General features: G+C 40.1%; 1 protein-coding gene across 2 annotated transcripts in view; it reads left to right on the forward strand.

Moving 5' to 3' along the window:
* LOC128738243 (fasciclin-1) overlaps window positions 1–26,104 on the forward strand; it is a 381,405-nt gene that overhangs the window by 319,127 nt on the left and 36,174 nt on the right. For both annotated transcript variants that reach the window (XR_008412083.1, XM_053833243.1), the window contains exon 8: window positions 24,464–24,615. Coding sequence is in view for 1 of the 2 variants with exons in the window: in XM_053833243.1 (XP_053689218.1) it covers window positions 24,464–24,615 (152 nt within the window). In the remaining variant the exon portion in view is untranslated. The remainder of the gene's footprint in view (window positions 1–24,463; window positions 24,616–26,104) is intronic.

Below are 26,104 nucleotides of genomic sequence, written 5' to 3' on the forward strand. Positions count from 1 at the left end.
TTCAGTATCCCCTTATAACTCACCAATCCTACTAGTACCGAAAAAATCACTTGATAATACAAAAAAATGGCGTTTAGTTGTGGACTTCCGACAACTAAACAAAAGGATACTAGCAGACCGATTTCCACTACCCCGGATAGATGATATACTTGACCAATTAGGAAGAGCCAAATTCTTCACCACATTAGATTTGATGTCTGGATTCCACCAAATCCCACTTGATATGGAATCCAGAAAATTTACAGCATTTTCAACCAAAAACGGTCATTATCAATTTACTCGATTACCGTTTGGATTAAACATCAGCCCAAACAGTTTTCAACGAATGATGACTATAGCAATGGCAGGTTTAACGCCAGAATTAGCCTTCATTTACATTGACGACATCGTAGTAATAGGATGCTCAGTCAATCACCACTTATCAAATCTAACACAAGTGTTTGAACGTTTGAGATTTTATAACCTAAAACTCAACGCCCAAAAGTGCAAATTCTTCAGCACACAAGTGACTTATCTCGGTCATAAAATTACCGACCAAGGTATGTTACCCGATGATTCAAAATTTAATGCAATTTTAAAATACCCAATTCCAACAAACGCTGACGAAGTCAGACGATTTGTAGCATTTTGCAACTATTATAGAAAATTTGTACCAAATTTCGCAATAATAGCACAGCCGTGAGATTAAAAGACGTATTATCAGCGGAAGTCGGGCCTACTACGGACTCCACAAACACTTGCGGTCGAACAATCTGAGCCCCCGTACAAAGTGCACATTGTACAAAACGCTAATTAGACCGGTTGTCCTCTACGGGCATGAAACGTGGACATTGCTAGAAGAGGACCTACGAGCACTCGGAGTTTTCGAACGGCGGGTGCTAAGAACCATCTTTGGCGGAGTGCAAGAGAACGGTGTATGGAGGCGAAGAATGAACCACGAGCTCGCGCGTCTCTACGGCGAACCAAGTATTCAGAAAGTGGTTAAAGCTGGACGGATACGTTGGGCAGGACATGTTGCTAGAATGCCGGACAACTATCCTGCAAAAATGGTTTTCGCATCAAATCCGGTAGGAACAAGACGAAGAGGGGCACAGCGAGCGAGGTGGCAAGACCAGGTGGAGCGAGATCTGGCGAGCACTGGGTGCCCGCGGAACTGGAGATCAGTTGCCATGGACCGAAACAGATGGAGAAATTATACTGCGCAGGCCTTGTCATAAGACGTTAGGCCAATTAAGTAAGTAAGTAAGATGGTCAACATCGTGGTGCAGTGCACTTGTTTGTATTTAAGAAGATGACCCTCCAAATATCGGAACCTATCGACTTTTAGTGTTTATAACCTTTGCGTAAGCTGTTGGACTTCTCAAAGAACATCCTTACGTTGTACGCGTAATACAGTACTTCCATCGCTTTGCGATATCGCTCATCCTATTGGCACTTCTTATTCTTTGGACCGCCGCCGAAGATCATTCTTAGCCCTCGGCTTTCGAAAACTCCGAGCACCCGTAGGTCCTCCTCGAGCATTGTTCACCTTTCATGCCCGTAGAGAACAAATAGTCTAATGAGCATACTTGTACGGGGCTTAGTCTTTCCCATTACAAGTTCTTGTGAGCACGACTTCCACTGATAATACGCCTCTGAATCTCACGGCTGGTGTCTTTATCCGCCATTATCCGTCGTTACCAGTAAACCATGATGTCTATCTTCTAAACTCGTCAACTACCTCGAACTCATCGTCGTCGATCGTTACACTGCTACCCAAGCAGCTCACAGTGCAACGTGTCGCCCTTCAGGTATATCGGACAGATATGCCATCTTTTCACTCCTCCGGTAGCAATTCTGTAAACCAAATTATAACAACTTGTCGGTATAAACAAGTGGCCAGCTTTTCTGGTCCCATTTTAAAAAACACCACTCCGATGCCATCTTTCCCAGCCGATTTTTTGTTCTTTGGCTGCCTAATGACCTCCGTAACTTCGTCTAACGTTGGAGCTAACATTTCTTCACCGTTTGCTGCACCGTCAAAATAGCTTTACCCGTTGCCATGAATCACCGCCTGGGAGCCTATCAGGTGTTCATCGAAGTGTTGCTTCCACCTTTCGGTCGCCTCACGATTGTTCGTCAAAATATTGCCAATTTTATCCCGACACATTTCGGCTCGCAGCACAATGCTTTTGCGGGATCGCTTCAGTTTCCGGTACAACTTTCCCGTTTGCTGAGAACGATGCAGCCACTCCAACTCCGCACACTCCTGCTCTTCCATTCAGCGCTTTTTCTACCGGAACATTTGGTTCTGATGTTTGGCACTGCGCATCTTGGCTACCCGCGCAGCGTTCTCCGCATCTGTCATTTATTGTCAAATCAGTCGTTCCGCTGATTCCGTGCCACATGCCCGATGAAGCTCTCCGCTACACTGCTAACGACTGTTTTGATGGTGTTCCAACAAACCCTCTCGAGGACTGCCGACAGTTGATCGTGGTCGATGTGGATAAACCATGAACTCGCACAGCTCTATGGCGAAGCATGTATTCAAAAAGTGACTAAAGCTGGACAGATACGATGGGCAGGGCATGTTGCCAGAATGCCAGACAACTACCCTGCAAAACGGTTGTTTACTTCAAATCCGGTAGGAACAAGACGACAGCTTCGGCAACGAGTAAGATGGTTATACCAGATTGAACGTGCACGATGTTCAAGGTGGCCTACAACCGAGTGAATTGGAGAAATTTCGTTCATCAGGGGTTATGGCTTAGTCCCGGGCACCACTGGAAAAACAACATTATGCTTATCAAGCGAAAAGTAGCGTCGGTTTTGAGTTTCGGCCGAGTATCTTAGTTGTGTTTTAGCCCCTTGGATCAAGTGGGTTATTGACCAAATACCAAATTGACACGATGTCGATGGAGCCCGTCGTAACTATCAACTTTTCTGAGAATTATATGTAAAAATAACTCTGTGGAAAATTAAATTCAAAAGAATCTTTTTTAACTTTGCAGGTTGATTATGTCATTTCTGCCACAATCTCGTTCTGTATTTGTTTTCCTTTTCTATTCAATGACCCAATGCCATACGCTATTATTGTTCAGTCATCAACTTGTCCGCTCCCTCTCTGGTACTTGAACATAAAGTCACTTGATATTGCTTTCAACGGAGAAGGCTTTTTTATGCTAAATTTGGGAAACCATAGCTGCAGTAGTCGCTCGTCAATTGTTCCTATCCAATATACATATTCATTTATATATATAAACATATACATTTAAGCCGAGTAGAAAAGCGCGACGAAGCGTGGTTATCGGATCATTCGCTTCCACTTTTCATGATTCCCGCTTACTCGAGGGGGGGATGAATAAACGATGGCCCGGGGAATCGCCAGAGCTGACTAAAGGTAAGAGAGAATGGTGCCGTCGATAAGCCACTATTTTCGGATTCGGCTACCGGCCGGCCATGGCGGCTGCATTGTACTAGGGACCAGCTGCCGGGATTCACCGGGATTCCGACCGACGAGCGGGTGGGAAACCGAAAACTACATTATATTTTAGTACTAGCAGTATAGTAGCTTGTGGATAAATAGCCCCAAGGATTAAACGCTGCATGCCCTCCCGGACACAAGTTTTTGTGTGCTGCATCATTCTAGCGCAGCAGGGTCATCGGTCGGAAGAGTTGTTGCAGTCGGTTTAAGAGGGATTTTTCGGCCAGCAAGCAACTGAACACGCTATTGACCGGCAGAGCCTGCAGCCGATGTTTGGCAACCCGTGAAATGTGGCTAGTGCACGTGAAGTTGGTTATGTTTTTCTTTTTTTTCCTGTTTTTGGGCCACCAGATTTTGCGAACCTAACCAAATTGCGGATGGAGCCTGTCAGCGGTGTTGTGGCGATGTCAGTTACTCTGAATTTGTAAATTGACATGTACCAGCTCGAAGCTCAGAAGTTTTTTCCGCAGAAGTTTTTTTTTGTTTGTTGACTCATATCACTTTTCATAGTTTCTATTTTAGAAGGTTCTTAACGTTATACTGTCAAAAGCCGAATATGAGAACACTTGAGTGTTATGTGTATTTAATTCTAATCATTGACTAGAAATGAACCTGATTATTAAAACGAACACTTTCACACATTCGCCATGGTTATATTGCAATAGCCCAGATTCAAATCAAACAAAATCGATTTATAAATAAAATCAAATTTCTTCTTTCATCACACGTACTGTATAGATAGAAAATTAGAATAACATCTCGCCTCTATCTCTTTTCTTTCTTTCTATTATTTTGAATGGAACCGTCATCACAATGCACTTCGAATCACCAAAATCAACTCACCATAAAACAAACACTGCACACGATACCTCCGAAACTAAACCAACAATAATGACATCCCTTTGACGATTCATTGCCGCAAATGATTAAAACTGTTGTCATAAAACCGAAAAACTTCTCGAAACCACAACCTTCACACACACACATACACCCGTACGTGCCTACATAAAATTGTCACGAACGAAAAAAAACAATAACGAAACAGTCGTTCCGGGTAAGGAAAGCTGCGCTCAATTTTCCCATTCTTTACCATCGACGTTTTACGTCCCGCCCCCTCGCCCCCGCTGCTGCCCCCCAACGAACACACTGCCGGAAGTGCCAAACGAAGAGTAGCCGCACTTCCCGGTGGGGGGATGTTAGGGGTTAGCCACGAGGAGAGAACGAGAGAGAGATAGATAGAGATAGAGCAGAAAACATGCCAGCAAACCGCAAAAGTTGCCCTGGCAAACTTGACTTGCTGCTCGGTTTCTTTCCCGTTCTCTCCCTAGGCAGTTGTTTTCCCTTTGTTTTCCTTAATTCTGTCGTTTGTTTCGGTCTTCCTCGAAATGTAGATGTTTGAAGTTCATTTTTCTGGCTGTTGTTTTTTAAATATTTAATTAAAGTTTCTTTGTGAGTTTTTCATCGCTCGGATGCTGTTTTCCCTTCAAATTGAAACTGTTTGTTTGTTCTCTCTCTCGTCGCTCGCTCTGGTTTTGGCTGGAGCGCTGGAGCCTATTGTTGCCGTGTAGTCCTTCACTCAAGCAACAGTGGCCGGAAGAAGCGCTGGACCAAATGAGAAAACAACACAGCAACAGAACCAAGCCGGAAATATAATTCAGTTGTTTTTCGCCAAATTTCACTTTTTATTCTATTTACACCGGTTGTTGTTGCGTTGATTGGACACTTTGCTTTTGTTCAGTTATCCTGGGACTTGGTTCTGAACTACATTTGTTCCGTATTGTTTTTTATTTTTGTTGGCTTTCGTTAAGTTTCTGCACGCTGCTGGCTGTAACTTCTGCTGACTGATTGCATGTGACTGATAAAAATAGGTTAAGTTGTAGGTTAAGTCGCTTTTCGTGTATTGCTGTTTGTGGCTTTGTTGTCATGAACTTGTAGAGCTTTCTACGAAGAACTTTTGTTACAAATATTGCTGCTCAAAACTTACTAGTAATTATCCGAAAAAATTATGAAATAAACACCAGTTCGTTAGAAAAAAGGTCACCGCTCCTGTGACATTTTCCCAGCGATCTTCCACACTCTTTAGACACAATTTTATTGAAGAATTTTTTGCCTCTATGGTGCAATATATTTACACACGAAGAAGGATCAACGTCCTCGGCAAGAAGAATTGTGACTGGCAACCGTCTGGCTTGCAGGAGATTTATACAAATAGATGAAACTTTGAAAGATGACACGAATCAACCGTCATAAATAATCATAACCACTCCAAAGTACCCGGTTTCGAGTTTCCATTTGATATATGTATATTCTGTTTCGGTTTCGTTTCACCCTTTTCGAATGCAAATATTCCGTCCTGCGCCGCATCGACTATCAGCGTTATAGCGTGTTATACACTCACAAATAGATTTGCACAAAAGGATAGTTGAATGTTGAACGGAAGAAAAAAACTTCCAAAACAGCATGCAGTTACTCTTTATAGCATATTTATTCATTGGCGGAACTAGCGCTCATTTCTAGGGGGGGCTATAGCCCCCGGCATTTTTTCGACTATTTTATTTCCTTGACATATTTAAATTAAATGTACATTGATGCATGGGAACTTTAAGTTGTGATGCATATGAAAATTACTTTTATTATGTAAAGTTATCTAACTATAATTTTTTCTTAAATTTAAAAATCCAGCTTAATTTTTCTAGGGGGGCTAAATGTCTCCTAGGGGGGGCTTAGCCCCCCCTAGCCCCCCCTTAGTTACGCCAATGTATTTATTGTATAATTTGTTTACCATAGTAGGTAGCACGTAAATCACTGCAAACATTTTCCTGTATCAAACTAACGCTTTACTAGATTGGAAACCGTCCTTTAACATTTCCATTCACACCTCGAAATTGAAAGAAAATGCTCTCAAGAGCATCCCCCGAGGTCGGTTGCGCGCCGAAGGGATAGTGTGAATGTATCATTGGCACATGGTGAGCGCCCCTTTAGAGTAAGTACAAATTTACTAACATGCTGCAGAGCTTGACACTCCTGTCACGGAGCACAGGATCGTACCTTCACTCACATGGGTGATGTACGTAGCACAGGACGATAACAGAACAACCGGTTACTTTCATGGAATAAAATTTACATCCTAAATTTAACAGCCATCATGATGATCATGATTACCGCCGCGATGCTCTACTGGTGCTGCCACCTGTCGTCGCGTCGCTTCACTAGCTATTGGCGGCGAATCAAACGAATTGTAAGTTTGCGAATGAATGTAACGAACAAAAAAAACCGATAATGCTTTCTCTGCTCGCTCGGCGCGGAGCGGTGCTCCAATATGGCACAATTCTTTCATCGACCGTATAAATGCTGACGATGCGAGGAACAAAAGTAAAATGTTTGCGTAATCGATATGAATATAAATTCATGCTATTTTCCCATGAATAAAAAAGAAAAAAAACCATCGGGAGCCAGAAATTAAAGGTACACACAGTGAAGCAAATGAATCAATAATGCTATTCCAAGTGGAATCAATCGCCGGCAATGATGAAAATGGCTGTAAAATCTGTTCAATTTCATCCCGAAGGAGTACTCTGTCTGGTGGATCGCACCCGCTTGGTACCTCGGCCCTCGGAATACAATGCTGCTGGTCAGCGGGAACGTGGCACTACCAGTTTTCTGGCGAAAAAAAGGAACTTAAGCTCCGTGGAAGCGGGATAGCTGTAGCCCAGGGTTTCACTTTTGAGTGTTTTATTACAAAACGTTAAAAAAAACGATTCAAACAATTACTGAGCCCAACAGATGCGTATTTTTTGGGCTCTTTTGGATGGCTATAAAATTTATCGTTCGAAGGATTTTGTACCAATTCAACTGGTGATTGGTGGCACCCTCTTTTTGGAAACCAACGATGTTTTATGGATATAAAAAATTGGTTTACACCGATTGTAAAGACTTTTTCAAGCTTCCATACGTAAAAAGGGAAGGAATATAACTACAAAATTACTTGCAAAAACATCCTCAACGGATAATTTCTGGAATGTAAAAATGTAAGTGCTGCCACGAGTTTGGCTCAATTTGTATTTGTAAATACGTGGTAATCGAGCCATCTAGCACATTGGGCCCCCCTATTCAAGATGCCAGTATGGCTCTTGAAGGTATACGATGGAAATCTCTCCAAGTAATGCCTGCAACTCGTGGTTCATACGGCTGCTCCATGCTCTGCTACCCGTTTGTACTCCGCTCGTTCAAATATGGCAAGTACACGTCCCAAGCAACAATGTAAGTTTTATTGTACCCTTATGGTGGTCTTCAAGACCAGTTTTGGTCTTAAATGCCATCATAAGAGTGTAATAAAACCCAAATTGTTACTTGGGGTATGTCCTCCATAAGCAAAATTACTATCTCAAGTGCGTAGAGGACTATCGGTCTGATTAGCGTTTTGTACATCGTCAGCTTTGTGCGACGGCATTTCCAACTTGAATGCGTCGTTGAATCTTCTTACTCGTATTATTGTCAAATTCATCTACTACATTCAGTTCTTCACCGTTAATAGTCCCTGTCCGTGGGAGGCAAACATTGTTTTCGATGAAGCTTTTTCCTTCCATATATTTGGTTTTCGATGCATTGATCTGTACCCTAATCCTCCTAGCCTTCGTTTTTCGTCTGGCTTAAACTGACTTCGTTGTTCCAAGGTTTCTAGTAATGATGTCGAGGCCATCTGCAAAGGCTAGGAGTCGGTTACTTTTGCTGAAGATCATTCCTCTCATTTCGATGCTCGCTCACCGGATCACACCTTCAATAGCGATGTTGAATAACACACAGGACAGTCCATTCTCTTGCCGCAACGCGATTCGAGAGTGCCCCCGAAACACGCACGTAACACTTCACTCACTCCAGGGTGGCTTTAATCAGCCACGTCAGTTTATCCGAAAAACAGTACTCGTGTATTATCTGTCATAGCTGTTCGCGCTCAACTGTATCGTATATTGCCTTGAAATCCATGAAAATATGATGGCATGTTGTACTCCCGACATTTCTGGAGGATTTTTCTAGTTTCTCTTTCTCCCAAATCCTTGAAATTAGCCATTGAAGTACCGTTGCTAGCAGTTCTTGGCCAGTTTTGTATAGTTCTGCCAAAAGTTTGCCCTTTCCAGCGACTTTGTTATTCTTCAGCTAACCGATTTGTCACCGAATCTCTTCGACATTGGGAGCCGACGCGCTGGTATTGTTCTTAAGCATTCCTAGGCTAACTCCCGCTCCATCTCCTTCTGTTATATTGCCGTTGAGACGTTCATCGAAGAACTGTTTTCACCTGTCGACCACCTCACGCTTGTTTGTGACCAGGGTACCCTCCTAGTCCGTCAGACTTTGATGTGTATCCTTTGAACTTGCGCATTTCATTAGCCCGGAGTAGTTGTCCTAGCTCTTCACGACCTCTGTCTTCCTTCTGGCGTTGTTTGCTCCTCGAGGTCGTGGTCAACCCATTCCTTGCTCACGTACTTACTGAATTAGTTGGCTGTCCTAAGACAAAGCCAGATGAACAAAGTTTCTCCAGTGTACTCAGCTGTAGGCTACCGCTCTCTAATTCTTTGGACACCGAGTACTCTCCGCCAGATCTCCGTTTCACCTGGTCTAACCATCTCGCTCGCTGTGTCCCTCGTGTTATTTCAAGCGAACACCATCTTTGCAGGGCAGTTGTCCGGTATTATTGCAACATACCCTGCCCATTGTATCCGTCCAGCTTTAGCAGACTTTATAATAGTGGGTTTGCCATAGAGCTGTGCGAGTTCATGGCCACCACCTTCAAATTCTGTTCTTCTGTACACCGCCAAAGATCGTTCATAGCACTCGTCTTTCGAAAACTCCGAACACTCGCAAGTCCTCCTCAAGCATTGTCGACGTTCCATGCCTGTAGGGAACAACCGGTCTAATAAGCGTCTTATACAAGGTGCACTTCGTACGGAGGTCTGTTCGACCAGAATTGCTCATGAAGCCCATAGTAAGCATAACTTCCACAGATAATATCCCTCCGAATCTTACAGCTGGTCTCAATGTTCACCGTTACCAGTGAGCTAAGGTAGACAAACTGAAAACTACCTCAAACACATCGCCGTCGATCGTTACATTACTGTCCAAACGGAGTCGGTCGGCCTTGGTTCCGCCGGTCAGCACGTACTTTACTTTAAACGTACTTACCTTTAACCCAATTTTTTTTGCTTCACGCTTTAGTCTGGTGTAATGTTCAGCCATTATTAGAAATGTTCTACCAGTAACATCCATGTCAACGGCAAAGCAGACGAATTGACCGAATTTGTTGAAGATCGTCCCCTGCGTGTTGATATCCGCTCGATTCGTAACACCTTGTAGCGCTATGTTGAACAGCAGGCATGAAAAGCCATCACCTTGACTAAGCCCTCTGTGTGACTCGGATGAACATGACAAACCACCCAAAATCCGAGCACAGCAATGTGTGCCATTCATCGAAGATTTCAACCAAGCCTGAAGATAGTGATCTTGCGGTGACTTAAAATCAAAGAAGATTGAATCAGTTTGATAAGCTTCCTGGAAAGGCTGTTCCCATCAATGGGAACTCTTTTCAGTCGATGGTATCATATGCGGTTTTAAAGTTCACGGCGTAGTATAAATATGTGATACGTTGTTGACCGTCCTTCAACGAAACCGGCTTGATTAATTGCCACAAATCTATTCACAATTGGTGATAGACGGCGGAAAATGATTTGGGACAGTACTTTGTAGGAGGCGTTGAGAACGGTGATTGCTCGATAATTCTCACAGTGCAACTTGTCGCCCTTTTTGTAGGTTGCGCAGATAACCTCATCTTTCCACTCTTCTGGTAGCTGTAGTGTCTTCTGAATCCTAACAATTGGCCGGTGTAGGCAAGTGACCAGCTTTTATGATCCCCTTTTACTAAACTTCCCAAGTAACAAATTTAATTTTAAGATGCACTTGAAGAGGTTTCCAGCATTTGCTCCTTAAAACCGAATATAAAACTTGCAATTCTACAAATCTTCGATAAAACAGCCATAAAACGCTTATAAATCTGGGGAGGCCCACACTAAAGAAGGTTCTCAAGAATATTTCTAAAGGTCCTTTTAAAACTTGTAATTCTTATCGATATGTATTCATAGTGACTTCCAAGAGTCGGTTGAAACTAAAAGAAAACCACCACAAGTGTTGATGATTTTATAGTTGTCGTCTCAAAGAACACTTGCAAGACATCATACACTTTTCACAATCTTTATTTTTTTAAATTGACTGAAAGCTATAAGAGAAAAAGCATTCACAGATATTGCTTTTCCAAAATGGATATAAATGAAAATAAAAGCTGCTGCTTTGTTGTCAATCAATGAGAAATTTTTCATGTCACGCTCAGTTTGTCGATGTTTTGTGACATGAAAGTTAGAAAATTTTAACGCGCCGGTTATTTTCGTTAGATTATTAAAAAATTTAATTAATAAAAATAATTCAATAATTTCATGAAGAAGTTGATAGCTACCAAATTTTTAACAAATTGCGGCAAAAAGTCTTTTAAGTGTCCGAACATTTATTTGAAAATATAAGATCACTTATGGTATTGCATACCAACACATTTATAAACGCCCATATGCAATTGGCTAGAATTTCAAAAGTAATCCAAACAGTTCTGTTCGCCATTTTTTCAATGGTTTTATCTAAATCAACCTGAAAGCGCTTATTAGACTAACATGTCTTGCACAAGACAAAGAAAAATTTTCCAAGAGGTCGATAAGTTCATCTATACTTATTGTATTCTTGAAGAAGACAATTTGTGCTTGAACAAGAATTGTTTGAATTACTTAAGGGGACCAAGTTTTTTGCAAGATAATCATTCTAGTATAAACAAAGAAAACGTCAACAAAGTGTCAATGTAAGTTGTTTTTTGTGCTGGAGGTTCACCTACTTATATTGAGTTTATTATTTTTTAAGTACAGCAGTCATTATGCTTACCCATATAAATTGATTTTAAAAATTAAAAGTGGGCTGCACGGCAGTTCCATGCGTAAAGTTTAATCTGCAAAATTTTTTATATACTTTTTCGTTACAACCGTCTTTAAAAAAAATATGCTTCAACCCCTTCGAACATTTTCCCAACACCGGCTAATGACCTCTATATTCAATTTAAAAAATACAAACAACTCTACAAACCGGCACCGGCACCGCCTCCGCCAAAATACATTCGAACCAAATTTTCTAATAACATACAAATCTACCATTGATGCATCATCACCGGCATAGTCCTTCCTCAGCTCATTTGGAAATCTTCATTGTTTTTTGATTTCGCTGATTTTTCATATGAAATCTTGCTAAAGTTTCGCGCTAAAGTATTTGTTCAATTTTCTCCTGGTTCAGATGCCCATTTTGACAGATCAGTTGTTTACGCTCGAATGTTCTTTCGTCAGAGTATGATTTCTCTTACAAGAATATACGGTTTTAAGACGGTTTTATGGTAGCATTGTTAAGACAAACCAATCTTGCAGAAGAATGTCATAAATTTTTGTCAAAACTATTGCTAGGTTTTAAGGAGCGCCGTTTTTGAGCAGAAATCAAGTATCCTTTAAAACCACTTATAAGGTGAATTACACTTATTGATATTTCAGTTTTATACGTGTTTCTTCAAGTCTCCTTCAATCATACTTCAGAAATGTTAGTCAAATAAGATAACAATCACTTGAGGAAAAACATTATAAAACCTGATAGATTTTGCAATGCTCTGATAAAACTACTATAAGAAATGCATAAGACCAATTTGCTATTGGATTGTTACTTGGGTTCGTTTCGATGCCATCTTTCCTGATGGCCTGCTTAACTTCGCCTATCGTTGGGATTGGCACCTGAGCGCCATTCAAGTGTTCATCGAAATGCTGTTTCCACCTTTCGGTCACCTCATGATCGTCCGTCGAAATACTGCCATTCTTATTCCCCCAGCATATTTCGGCTAGCGGCACAAAGCCTTTGCGGAATCCGTTCAATACCTGGTAGAACTTTCGCGTTTCCTGAGAAAGATGCAGCCGCTCCAACTCCGCACACTCCTGCTTTTCCAGAGAGCGCTTTTTCTGCCGGGAGATTTGGTTTCGCTCCATCTTCTTCTGTATGTCTGTCCAGTAATCTATGAAATCGAGGTTTTTGAAGGCCAACAGAGCCGTCGGTAAAAAACCAGTAGAACTCTCAGAACTCATCGCAGACAAATGCACACAGTGCCTGTCACTGGGTAATTTCCAAGATCTGGGAAGAGGACGTACTATCGAAGGAGTTATTTGTCTCATCTACAAAAATTATGATGCACAAAACGCTAATCACACCGGTAGTCCTCTACGGACTTGAGACTGTAAATCTGCCTGTGGAAGACATACGAAAGGTGACTATTTTTGGCAGAGTACAAACGGAAAGCGGAGAGGTGCATGAACCACGAGCTGCAGGCACTACTTGAAGAGATTCCCATCGTACACCTGTCGAAAGTAGGAAGACTACAGTGGGCCTGCCACGTCGCAAGGAAACTCTACAGAGGGGTCCAACATGCTAGATGACTCGACCATATTGAAGCCGACTTGCGTGTTTCGAGGCGCTCAACGAATTTGCGACGCGTACAGTAGAGAATAATTCTTAATACGGCAAGAGCTCTATGCTGGTAGAAGTTCGAAGTAAGTGGTGATCGGCTTGACTATCGCTAACTAACGAGATATAACTCCGTAAAGAATGTACTCTCGCAGATTTTGTTACGCAGTCACCGATAGCCGAAGAATTTATCGAAGAATTATCAAGTGGGTGTTATGGTAGCTCGTGGCAATACGGATCAATTTTTTCTTTCTTATTTTCTAACGACGTATAGCAGTCGGTTTAACTTTTCTGTTGGGGAAGAATAAATGCTTAATGCGAGAACTGTAGATTCAGGCAAACTGAAAATTCTTGTTATTAGGCCAAAAATATAGACTTAGCGAAGGTGAGAGTCGAACTCACAGCTCCCAATCTCTAGTTGAGCGTGTTGTTTAACCAATTAGGCATGCGTCATAACAAAATCTTGATATAAGACCACAGAGTATAGACGGCTTTTTGGTGTAATTGGTTAAACAACACGCTCAACTAGAGATTGGGAGCTGTGAGTTCGACTCTCACCTTCGCTAAGTCTATATTTTTGGCCTAATATCAAGAATTTTCAGTTTGCCTGAATCTACATTTCTCGCATTAAGCATTTATTCCTCCCCAACAGAAAAAATACGGATCAATTTTCTACTTCCAGCAGATTCTGCAGAAATAGTGGGAATGCAACGTACCTACACATTATATAGTAATCGACTTCAAAGTAGCATACGATACAGTCGATAGACAGCAGGTATGAAAAAGTTTCCGGACAAAACGACGAAACTGTTCGGAACAGCATTGGATCGAGTAATGTGTTTCGTGTGTAACTGAGGGGCACTCTGCCAATGTGATGTCCTGCGGTTCACCGTCTAAAAAGTGACAAAAAAGTGAAGCCAACATAGGCTGGATCACTGGATCACTTGTATGCAAGTGTGCATGCAAAAGAACGAATCACACGGTATTTCTGCAGCACCAACAGTAATTTTCGAAGGGTTATCATCTATCTCATCTGAAAAGTAACGTTTTCTCTTAGTTGAATGTTATAATTATCAATGAACTGTTATTGAGTTTCTTAAAAAAATCTTCACTTCCATATCACATAATTGATACATACGTGATTAAGTTTTGTTGGCTTGGTCACGTTAGAGTGACTATATACAGAGTGGCGCCAAGTCATCCCAAATGTATGCAATGCGGTTTATCCTAGGTTTTTCTTTCTCTTTCCTGCATACGCGTTGGATAGGTTGTCTGTTCGATTGGAATGACACTGACAGATAATTATCATTGCAATTTTGACATTGTCGCCACCCTGTATATAGTCACTCTAGGTCACGTCAGTCGCGTCACTTTCACTGTTGTGTGAATGCATCTTATTAAAAGCAAAACGCATGTAGCGCCACCGCAAAATGTGATGGTTTCAGGAAACATGGAAAATGTCCGGAGGTTGGTAGTAAAATCAATATATATAGAATGCCAGTGTCGCTGCAGTGCGCGTGGCAAACATCATACATATTCAAATAATATATTTACATTATACTTGCATATGTGCGTGTGCCTGAGATTCAGCAAAAGGGGAATCTCATTGTCAAACTTTGACAACCAGTTTAAAATTTCGAATATGGCTGCCAAGTAATGTGATTGTAAACTTCGCTTGCTTCATATTTCTGAAAAAATCGGTGCAAAAAGACTCAGTTGAGGGATTCAATTCACCCGGACGAAAAGAAAATGAGCGTTTAAAAACATTTTACTGGCAAGAAAACATAGCGATAAGCGCACTGATGACAGCACCAACCAGCGCACAGATAAAGAACAGATAAATAACAATAAGCAATTTTGAAAATGAAGTTCCCGATTCACAGTCTTGATACAGATTGTTAGCATCATGTTTACCACAATGAGTTCTGTATAAAAACAGCGACACTGGCATTCTATATATATTGATTCTACTAGGGTGGTCGACCAACGCTCTCACTTTCCCCCTAGGCCAGTTACACGCTACCGACAGCTACCCAAATAATGTATCATTAATACACATTACACACTCAAAGCAAATCCTCTCATATTCTATGAATACCAGGATGCTATATTATATTTTCTGAAATGCATTGAAAATTGGCGGCGACAAGTGGCACAAGATCGAATTGACAATGAATCCAGCCGTCCGGTTAGTGTCTACTTGAAATTTATGACAATTTCGTGCGTGTTAAAATGTTGGACTTCGGCCAACAATTGTTGGTTTACAAATAACAAGACCGTTTACGATACATTTACGTTCGAACAAAACCAACATAATTAATTTTTCAAAGCATCCTTGCTTCATATTGATTTTAAGTTTCAAAAACCGTTCTATTCTTTAGTAAATCGAGCGGGATGTTATTTAATTACTTTGGTTATACTTTCCAGTGAACAAATACAAGCAGGATGCACGCATAAACAAAGACGTTATTTTGTAAATATGTAACAGTATTTTTTCACATATTTATCTTTTACTAGAATTGTCATAATTTCAAACATGCACATTTTGTATTTTTATTCTCTAAAGTACTAAAATATTTTTCCTGGAGCCCTAATCGCGAAAACTCGTTGGCAATTTTACACACGATTCTCTCCAAGCTATTCATGGGATAGTAAAAAATTATACATCCGTTTCTACCACAGTCGCAGGCACGGTCGTAGCCAAGAGTCAATGATTGGGGCGAGTGAAAATTGCTCCATGTTAATTAAATTGTATAAAATTACAGGTTTTCGAGAGAGCTTAAATTTTTTTAGGAAAATTCGTCTCCTTCAAGCATCAAGCTAGTATTACCCGTGGTCTGCTCTAATGTGATATCAAATGGTGATGCACTTGCCATCGTACTTTCTACAGCCACCAGTCAGTCAGTCAGTAAAGTTTTTCGACATTCAGTAGAAACAACGAAGCCACTTCGTTCTATCCAGTTACTATGCAACATCATCCTCATTATCATAAATTTGAACAATATGCTTCGGGAACGAACGAACGAACGACGGAAATGCCATTGTTTCGCTTCGCTGTTGTGTTGAAGTCCTGTTGCTTAAAAAATGAGCAGAGCAGAGCACGCGAAACTTTCTCTACAGACAGATAATAATTGGTTATCCTACTCCTAATCCGTTTACTAATGTGGAAAAATGTTTCGCTAAATTCAGAGGATATTTTTCCTTTCATAACAAAATTGTCACGTACAACACAGGTAATAAATCAAGCATAAACATCAAGATCCTTTTTTGGTAAACAAAAGCTGTCACTGCAGAATTCCGTTTCTACTTTCTAGTTTTATATATCACAAGTGTTATTGCAATATAGATTTATTTGATCGTTTAACGGAAACACCCGCACGTGCGTTCTCATAACAATATATGAATATGCATGGATTCACGAACTTCAATCGCAAACTCAGCAGCACTGTGTATTGCACGATGCTGAAAACTAGGATAATCGGCAGAAATGTTGTGCATTGAAAAATAATTCTTTAGTGAATGGATGCTTCCCCTATTCGCAGATTACATTTGCCATTTATTTTTAACCCAGCCACGATTGTTAGATTACAAAACACAGCAAAATGCGCTGCATGATATTATTTCACCTATCCAAAACTAAGCTGCGATGCAATTAGTTTGCTTCGACAAGAAAAAAAAACACGCACAATTTAAGCAATTAATAATTCATCTCTCTATGGAATGCACACCGAACTGAAACACAATTTCCATTTATCATATTCCATTACAATTAACACCCGCCGACACGCACACCATTCCACCAAAAAAAAACAAACACATACACGCGCCACATACACCACTTCATGCTTCATCTTCTTCTACCGACGGATTCTTCTGCGCCATTCAACACTGCAGCTTCTAGGCGTAAGTATATTTGTGTGTGCGCGTATGAAAGTCTAGCGACCACCAAACGAAATCAGCGGCACAGCAATGGTATGCGAGCGCACAAAAGCCTATTGCACTTGCTTATTGTTCAGTGTGTGTGTGCGTGGGTGCGTACGTGCGTGGGCGCATGTGAGTAGGTTATGCAATAAACCACTAGCCATCCGCTAATGCTTACTGTCATCATAATCATCATCCATCAGTCGTATTTAGAGGTAACCGAGTGAGTTATGGAAGAGCACCATTCTTTTCTGAGTACTTATTTGGAATTTAGTTTTACCCATATTTTATTTTGTGGACTAAGTAATTTCAAGTGAATTAGATTCGGGACAAACATTCATCTACTTGTTTACTATGATTGCAAACTAAAAACCTACAGGAACTGACCGGCTATTTCCTCCTGACTTGTCCTTTTGGTAATGCGACTGGCTCAAGTTACTAAATAACATAACGAAGTCCTTGAACAGGTGAATGGTTTATACACTAAGCTGCTGCAAGTAAACCAAACCTTTTAAGAGTCGAATCGCCCAAAGCCCATCTTCTCACAGGTGGAAAGAAACCACAAATACTTAAACGAAGATCTAAAATTTTTCAACAGTTAATATAAAACGAGTTGTAGCAGTACATAAAAACAAATCAATAAGTTCTCAAAACCAATGAAATTCTGTATTGCTGCAGAATTTTAAGAGCCAAAGAGAATACTGCGTTAACGCGTCCGTCAGCGTTATTCTGACAGTTTTCCCATGGGTTTACTGTCATAATTGACGCTCGCTGACGGATACGTTGACGCAGCATTCTGTTTGGCCCTTTACTCGACTTATATTCGCAGCGATTATATACAATGCGTATGATCAAACTTCATGTGCCACAAAACTGCAAACATTCAAATTCCTTGAGGGAAATCGAAAAAAATTTAAAATTTCAAAGATTGATAATATAACACACCCTCCCCCTTTGGAAGAATGAGGTATTATTAGTGTAATGCGAGATGTACAAAAAATGATTTGATTTGACCGATATTCCTAACTTCCGTACAATTCAGCATCATTTGGTCTAAAACAATATAGTATTGAAACAGTTACCTGGGACTAGCCGGGAGTCCCCGGAACATGTCCTGATATGTCCTGTATGGTAGTTGATACGGTTTTTGAATTCTACTGATTTGAGGTTTCGCACGATGTGTTTTGGGGCAGATCGCAAAGTGCTCTAAGGGGTCACTTAACCCGGGACATTACAGGATGGTGTGAATACAACTCAACCCCCCTAAAATAGTCGCCAATCTGTGTATGTTGCATAAAAATCAACACCCACTGCGCTTTACGTTGGTTTAAGGAGTGTTGTTAAAGATTTTTATTTAATTTATATGAGCAATTTGCCCTTCAAAACTTTTGTCCAACGATTTTTTCAAATTTGGCTCAAAGAAGTAGGATGGCAATACAAACCAACTGGCATTTACCGTCTTAATGGCTTATCTTTTTGTCACTGTGACCTCATTTTGTACCAAGTCATTCGCGGAAAGTGTTGATCTTTTATTCAAAGAAAATGGCTGAAGCGCATCGAGTGTACCAAAAGATTTACAGAGATGGTGCTCTAAACTAAAACTGATTGGACCGTGATTGGTTCCGTCGCTTTGAAAACAGTTATTTCGACAGTTGTTGATGACAGACTCGGCCAAATATTAACACTGCAAAAGATACACTCTATTTCTAGTGAGACAGGGTCCATGTTATTTACTATGAGCTATTGAATCTTATCAAACCCGTCATCGAGAAACGGCATCGAATGCATTTAGTGCGATTGTGGCGAGTATTGCTTCACAAACGGCCACAATACGGACAGAGGTTCGAATAAATAATTCTACAGCACGACAATGCTCCGCCTCACCTGGCCGTTAAAACCGATTTCATTTGGAAACACTCAAATGGAAAAGTGTTATTTGTTCTGTTCGACAGCACATGGTCTGGCTGATCAACAGTACTGCTCGTATAAAAAGTAATGTATTGGCGCCGCAAAAAAAAACAAAGAAAAGCAAAGGTGCTACGTTCCGTTACCGAAACTTGACCTTCTGTTTTTTTCGACAGACTTCGCAGCCAACTGATAAAGTACAGATTTTTATCATATCGGTATTATGAAAGATGAAAAAAGCTGAAGCTAGCGATGGGCAACATTTCGAATGATTTATTTGTAATTATTTTTTCACAATAAAGTTTTAATAAAAACAGTAGCCAAAAGTTAGTTGTGCACCTAATAAACTGTTATACAGTTAGGGTTTTTAGTCAACTAAAATGATTTCTTGAATATCTTGAATGATTCCCTTTTCATTACATCATTCTTCCAAAAGCGGGTGGTGTACAATATTTTAAAACTAAAATTGTATGTAACTAAAATTATTTCAGTTAATCTCAAATAGGTGAAGCATACTTGTATTTTTGAAGTACATTAAGCTCAGTCATTTGCATTTTATAATTGCTACGAACGCAAACCGAATAGCATTCTACAAGGTCAGTGTGTTAATTTTTATACGCCAATATAAATAACCTTCAGTAACAACGGTCCGGTAGACGCTGACATGACATCCTTCTAAGTGAGATTACATCACACACATTACATCACAGTGTGATATACATCACATCTAAATAAGCTGCACTAGAACTTACATCCAATAACGAAAATTGTTCAAATCGTCAAACCAGCAAGTCACTAAACTAAACTGAAATTTTGGAATTTTTTCGCGGCCTCCATACTCAAAAACAAACGAGCTCAGAGAGAAATGAGAGTACATATGTGCTAGCTCTCTCTCTCTCCTCTTTTTGTCAATATTTTTTGTTTTGTTTATGCTTGCCTTGTTTTGCTTAAAATGACGTCGAAACAAGAAGTATATTTCGGGAGCGCGTTGTACACTTCTACGAACTGCCACAGAAATCTCGGCAAAAAGTATACGGTACAACATTGAAAAAGCGAACATGGTGCGGCTTCGACTGTTTACCATATCCTTAGATGCCCTGCAACTATTCGCAAGCAAGGTAGTGTAAGACCGGCCAAAATTATGGACGCAGAAGGACATCGTTCTCTTTCTCGTGCCGTCAACAACAAGCCCTCTGGTTTGGCTATCAATTAAGATGTACACCAGACGAACGGTTGCAAAAAATTGTGATCCCGTTTCTACAAAAATATCATGCAAATGGACAATACGTGTTTTGGCCGGATAGAGCATCATCGCATTACCCCAAAAAAACACAACCGTTCCTGAATAGTGAATACACATTCGATCCCATTTGTATCCAAAAACCACGAACCGACAAATCTGTCTCAGTGCGCAGTGCTGTCTTGGTGTACAAAAATAACTGGAGAGTTACGAATTGCAAACAGTTAATTGGTAGAATCAAGCATTCGCAAAGTTGACATGACGGCCGCGCCGTTCAATTTTCCTGTTCCGACATCAAACGGAAGCTTCGCCGAACAGCTGATTTTGAACCGTTTTCAAGTGTACACTAGGTTTTTTTCAACAATGGATAATGTATCTTTAATTTAGGTAAATCAGATTTTCTTCATATATCTTTGTCTTTTTTTGACAGCTTGAAAAAAAATTCCAAAATTTTAGTTGTCACCCGTTAGGACTTTCCAATACAATCAATAGTCTATCAGCTTACTTCAAACCATCTAACGTCACCGAGAAAGCGAAATAAATACAAAATTATGAAGATTAAGAACATATCACACCTCCCCCCTTCAAAAGAATGATGCAATAAAGTCATTCAAGTTATACAAAAAATAATTTCATTTGATCATAAATCCAAACTCAGGAGCTCAGGAACAGCAAAATGCGCCACCGTGAAATTTTTGTCACTAGAAGACCAGGGATTGACAAATAAGGAAAACATATGAGGTAGGACATAGTTTTTCCGACTTTTGTTAATTCTCCACCATCGTGGGATTTTTTTTCAGAATTGCTGAGTAAATGTTGTTGCATTTTCATATAAACATTTATGATCTACGATACATACCAGGTTCAACAGTTATAAATGTTTTAAATAAGAGATGTCCGAGTAAATCGGAACATTTTCCTCGGAGCTTTCTGGGAAAGAAGGAAATTTTTTCAATTTTCTGCGATCCAGCTCAAAAACAGAGTAGCAGCATATGGGCGGTATTCTATGCTTATGCTTATGCTACAGAAGGAAATTTTTTCAATATTATTTTCGTTCATAAGCCTGTGACAAAGTTTCGTGTGGGTCTGGGACCTTTCGACAAAAACTTGAACGATAATTTGGAAGAATGGCCATATCTTTTGATTTTTCAATTCTTAGTAATACTAATAATGACTGATTAGCAATTTTGTTCACTCGACACGTAGAATTTGGCATCAGATTTTTTGTTCCGTAACCAAACTATTCATGGCTTTATGGTTTAAATTGTGGAATATCAAAACATCACGTTGTGTATTAAAACTGCGGTATGATAAGCAAGGCTTCGACCGATCCTTTTTTTTCTACCGCAGTCACACCAACGCGCATTCAAGTTCACACCGTCCGTTTAGAGGTGGAATACGAATGCTATGCATAACACAACTGGCATTTTGCTCAGTCAAACGCCGACTGCACGCTGCAGAACGAACGGCTTCTAAAACTTTTTAACATTTTCGTTTCGATCAAGTTGCCTTTACCGTTTGGAGCAGCGAATGACTGCAAAACAGTCAAATGACTGGCAATCACCACGCTACGAAAAGCAACCGCACAATCGTATGATTCAATACTACAAAAAAACAACCACTACATGTGCATGGAAGAAGTCGGTCGGACTCCGTCCAATACAAACGAATATTTTGCTTGCGTCGGACCTACGTCTGGGTGACAAACTTTTACTGTGAGCAGCCGATTTGGAGACAAAAAGAGAAACGAAAAAATACGTCACCGTATGCTTCCAGTCAGTTTGCAGTTTATATTCTCAAAGCGCAAAGCAAAACGGGAGATCGACTGTTTGCTTTTGCTGAGATGCCGCATGAATTGTACGACGGCAGCAGCGCAAGCGGCAGATTGACTGGATTAAAAAAACGGTCAAATGATCGTTCAAAAATCGGAGTTTGAATGCGGAAAGTTCGCATTCACGGCAGTCACATTCAACTTGCGATCCCTTTTTAAGCCCTGATGATAAGCAACTCAATAAAAGTCTGAAATTAAATAGTGTATAAAACAAACAAGCTTCTTCCACTCGTATTTTAATAAAAATTCGTCAATCTAATTACAACATAACAACCGATATATATTAATATTTTCACACATCGTCTCATTCGCTTCAATAATCATTATGGAATATTCATATAATCTGTCAAAAAAAAATAACAACAGCGTATTTCCCAATATGTTGAAAGCAAGCACCGTTAAATAGCTCGTTTCACCCATCATAAAGTACAAGGGACGACGACAACGGACTCGTCGCTTGCATATGGGTAGAGATATATGGATTTGCATCGAACATGGAGATCAATCCTTGCAGCAGCGGAGCCGATAAAAAATATATGACCAGTAGCGTAAGTCGGTACTATAGTATTCAGTACCATGGCTACCATAAATTTTCACCTCAAATAAAAAAGGAAAATAGGGCTGGAAGCCAAATGCTACTATCCCATTCGAAGCTATTTTCACTCAAAATAAACTGTAAATTATTCAAATTGGCTGTCGTTGATTTTTTTACACTGGTAAACAACAAACAACAGCAGCATAGTAAAGGGAAAAAATAATCCCCACTAGTAATAACGGATTCTGTATAAGTACATACGCTTCATAACTTCAAAACGATTTACTGATTGGATAATCCCCGACACGGCACATTCACGGATTCCCGAAAAACACTGTCGGCTCAGATACTTTTTCCGACTAACTTTTTCCGCAATTGCCGTGCATGCTTCCTCCCCTAGCTGTACAATGTCACTTATTGAAAATAATTGCACAAACATATTTGTATAAACAGTTCGGTGGAGCCAAAGCTGCCCACACTTTTTCCACGCCAAATTATTCGGCTCCTCCGCTGTTTTTGGGCTAGCTATCCACTGGCAATAGCGAACTTTGAACGCTGTGGTATTTTCCAATCTTCCAGCATACATATTGTTACGAATATTTCATATCAGTATTTGTGGCGATGGAAATTACTTATTGACATGTAAATTACCATTAAGCCTCCCCCCACCCTCTCTATCGATACGTGTTTGCTTTCCCGGGGCTGATAAACGAGATCAATTTAAATTCAATTAAATTTTACTAATTGATCGTAAGCAACACAGCTCCCCTGTTGAGTGTAGTTTAATAATATCGCCGATCGCTGCATGGTTTTTTGAACAAGAATAACAGCTTACGTAATTTCAATTTGATTGAAAATAAAACTGTGGCTGTATGTTGGCTGTATAGTAAATATTGATTCTGTCTATCAACTGGTACAAGTACGAAAAAATGGCCAACCAATCAATTCACATTTGTTTATTTTTCAACAGTGAAAAATTATTCGCAAACATTGGCACTCAGCCGTGGGAAACTGGAAAACAAAAATCATTTAATGTAACTAATTATCTTTTCATATTTGATTGCGATTGGCATGTTGTATTTAACATGCATCTAATTAGTCCGTACTCACACTAGCATGGAATTTATTTGAATGCAGAATATTCAAACCCTAATCAATAGCAATCAATATTCTAATTCTACTAAAAACATATGTTAACGTCGAACTACAGTCAAATCCTAGAGGAGCAATAGAATTCATCAAATGACTCGTCATTGCAGCATTTCAAAAATCACGACTTCTACGATTCAGCCGACGATGGTGGATACTCACGTCCTCCCAGCGTGCCCCCAAAGGCAAGATTTTACTATGAAATTCTTACACTACGAATGCACCAAGCGAACGGCTAAGTTCTCTGGTTTGACAATTTAATCAACTGTCAACATTGCAAAATTTTGCACCATCTTACGATTTGAGAAACAAACATTTCATTCAAAGCGTAAGCGCATGCGTAAATGTGCTTGTTTAATCGTTTATACATCAATCAACGATGTAACGAACATCAAGAATCCACTAATTGTCTTATAATGTTCACCAATTTTTCAATTGCACATTGCTTACCATTCAACTAAATAACATGTTTCACTGGTTCAATTCATAACCTCTTTACTTAATTTTAATATAATCTTTTATTTTTATAATTCATGTCCGATGGCTATTTTCAACTCTTGCCGGAATTCTTTTTCACCAAATAAAACAAATTAAGTCAACTATGCATACAGACTTCCACCAGCAAAACTGTTTTTTCATATTTCGACGTTTGTTTGTTTGTTCGTTTGTTTGGCTGTTTGTTTTTTCCTTCCGACTGATACTTTTTTCCGACTTTTATTCGTTCTCTGCTACCGCTCCTACTATTTTTCCAACATAATCTACAACTATGTACTCTACCGTCTCACCTGTAAACGTTGATTCGAACCAACCAATGAAAGTATTTTTTTTAAATTCTCCACAACACAGGAAAAGGAAGACGGTCCGCTGTTCAAGTTCTACGAGCTAATCGCCGATTATGCGCCGGATTTCTTCAAAACCATGGCCAACCTACAGCAGATGACACTGTTTGCTCCGAGCAATGACGCCTTAAGCCATCCGATCGTGCACAACTTCATCAGGTGAGGAATCCAGTAGACAACCATATTCGTTGTTTTTTGGTTCATTTAAGGCAACTAGTTAAGGATGCTTTTTTCCGTTTTTTTTTTCATTTAATCGCAACAGGTTCAAAGACGAACCATGTGCACAACCAAATTTCACGTAAAGCTTACGTCAAACAAAAAGTCCCTATCCTAAATTTTATTTTTCTGTTCAAACACAAATCAGATCTTAATCAAAACCCACGGACACTACTAATTTATTAGCGCACAACTGCACATTGCATTCGTACGTGAAGGGATCATATACTTGGGTGTATTCTTATTTCAATCTGGAGGGATCCAAAATATTTTCTAAATTTAGTAACTGTTTTTTCAAATAATACTCTGAATTATGAATTTCAAGCATCAAGTAATTTAGTGTCACTAACTGGATTTTAAAGGATGCAATTACATTAATCATAACAATAAGAACCTTATTCTGCCTGTAACGAAAACCAGGCCCCTGACGGGATGCCATATTTTCGCGGTAAGAATCGTAGCTCGCTCCCTACACGCTTGGTACAAAGCTGAAACTCATAATATATATGCCAGCTTAATAGCTGGTGCGAGCACCTTATTAACACTCTGTCATCCGCGAAAGAATTTGTTGTGGGCCCGAATGAGAAGTAGCGCAAAATTTGTGTTGCAAACAACATAACAATATTCGGGATACAACAATGTACAGATGGCAGTGGTTAAAACCCCAGCGCCACAGATTACAGTTACAAATTAGTAAATATTACATCAAAATCGTACCCAGCGGATCGAAGAATGCTCCGCTTAGTGGTCGAAGTGTTTTGCAGAACCAAATCAATGGTGTAGGTGAACTTGTCTTCCAGGGTTCCCAAGGCATCGCAAGGATTCGTTCGGTCGTATCTCCAGTAGAGAAGATCAGCGTCTTGGTGGACACCGCAGCTGGTTCCCCGATCCACCGTAGAACTTCTTGGAAATTCGATAATCAATGTCTGATGTTGAAGTCCCCTTTGCTGTGAACTATAGCTACTTCGGTCTCAACTTCGACGGTTTCGTGTACCGAACCAAAGCTGTCCAGGTAATCATCAACGTAATGGTTTTCGGTGAGCGCCTTTGCCGCCCGTGGGTACTCCCAAACAGCATATTTTTCGCACTTATGGATGCAGAAACTTATTTATGACTGAAATTAATCATAAATCGGTTGCCACTACTGACCGGCAAAAACTGTGCTAATAGGGCTGCTCCTTGTACTTCTCTGCATTCAAGTTTATAATATACTGTGCCTGGGTTGACGAGCAAGGCGATTCGAAACTGCCCATTTCCAATACGTATACCTGGATGGCCTTGAACGGATTACTATGGAAGAGGTGCTTCTGGTATAGTCTCGTTGGTTGCCGAATAAAGAACTTGTGTACCATCTGCTTGAGGTCACCGCTTTCGAAATCCACACAACAGCTTCAATAAGGCTACTAGGAAGTCTGGACCTTTTAGAAGTACA

Source organism: Sabethes cyaneus, chromosome 1 (assembly GCF_943734655.1).
Source record: "Sabethes cyaneus chromosome 1, idSabCyanKW18_F2, whole genome shotgun sequence".
NCBI classification, from domain to species: Eukaryota; Metazoa; Arthropoda; class Insecta; order Diptera; family Culicidae; genus Sabethes; species Sabethes cyaneus.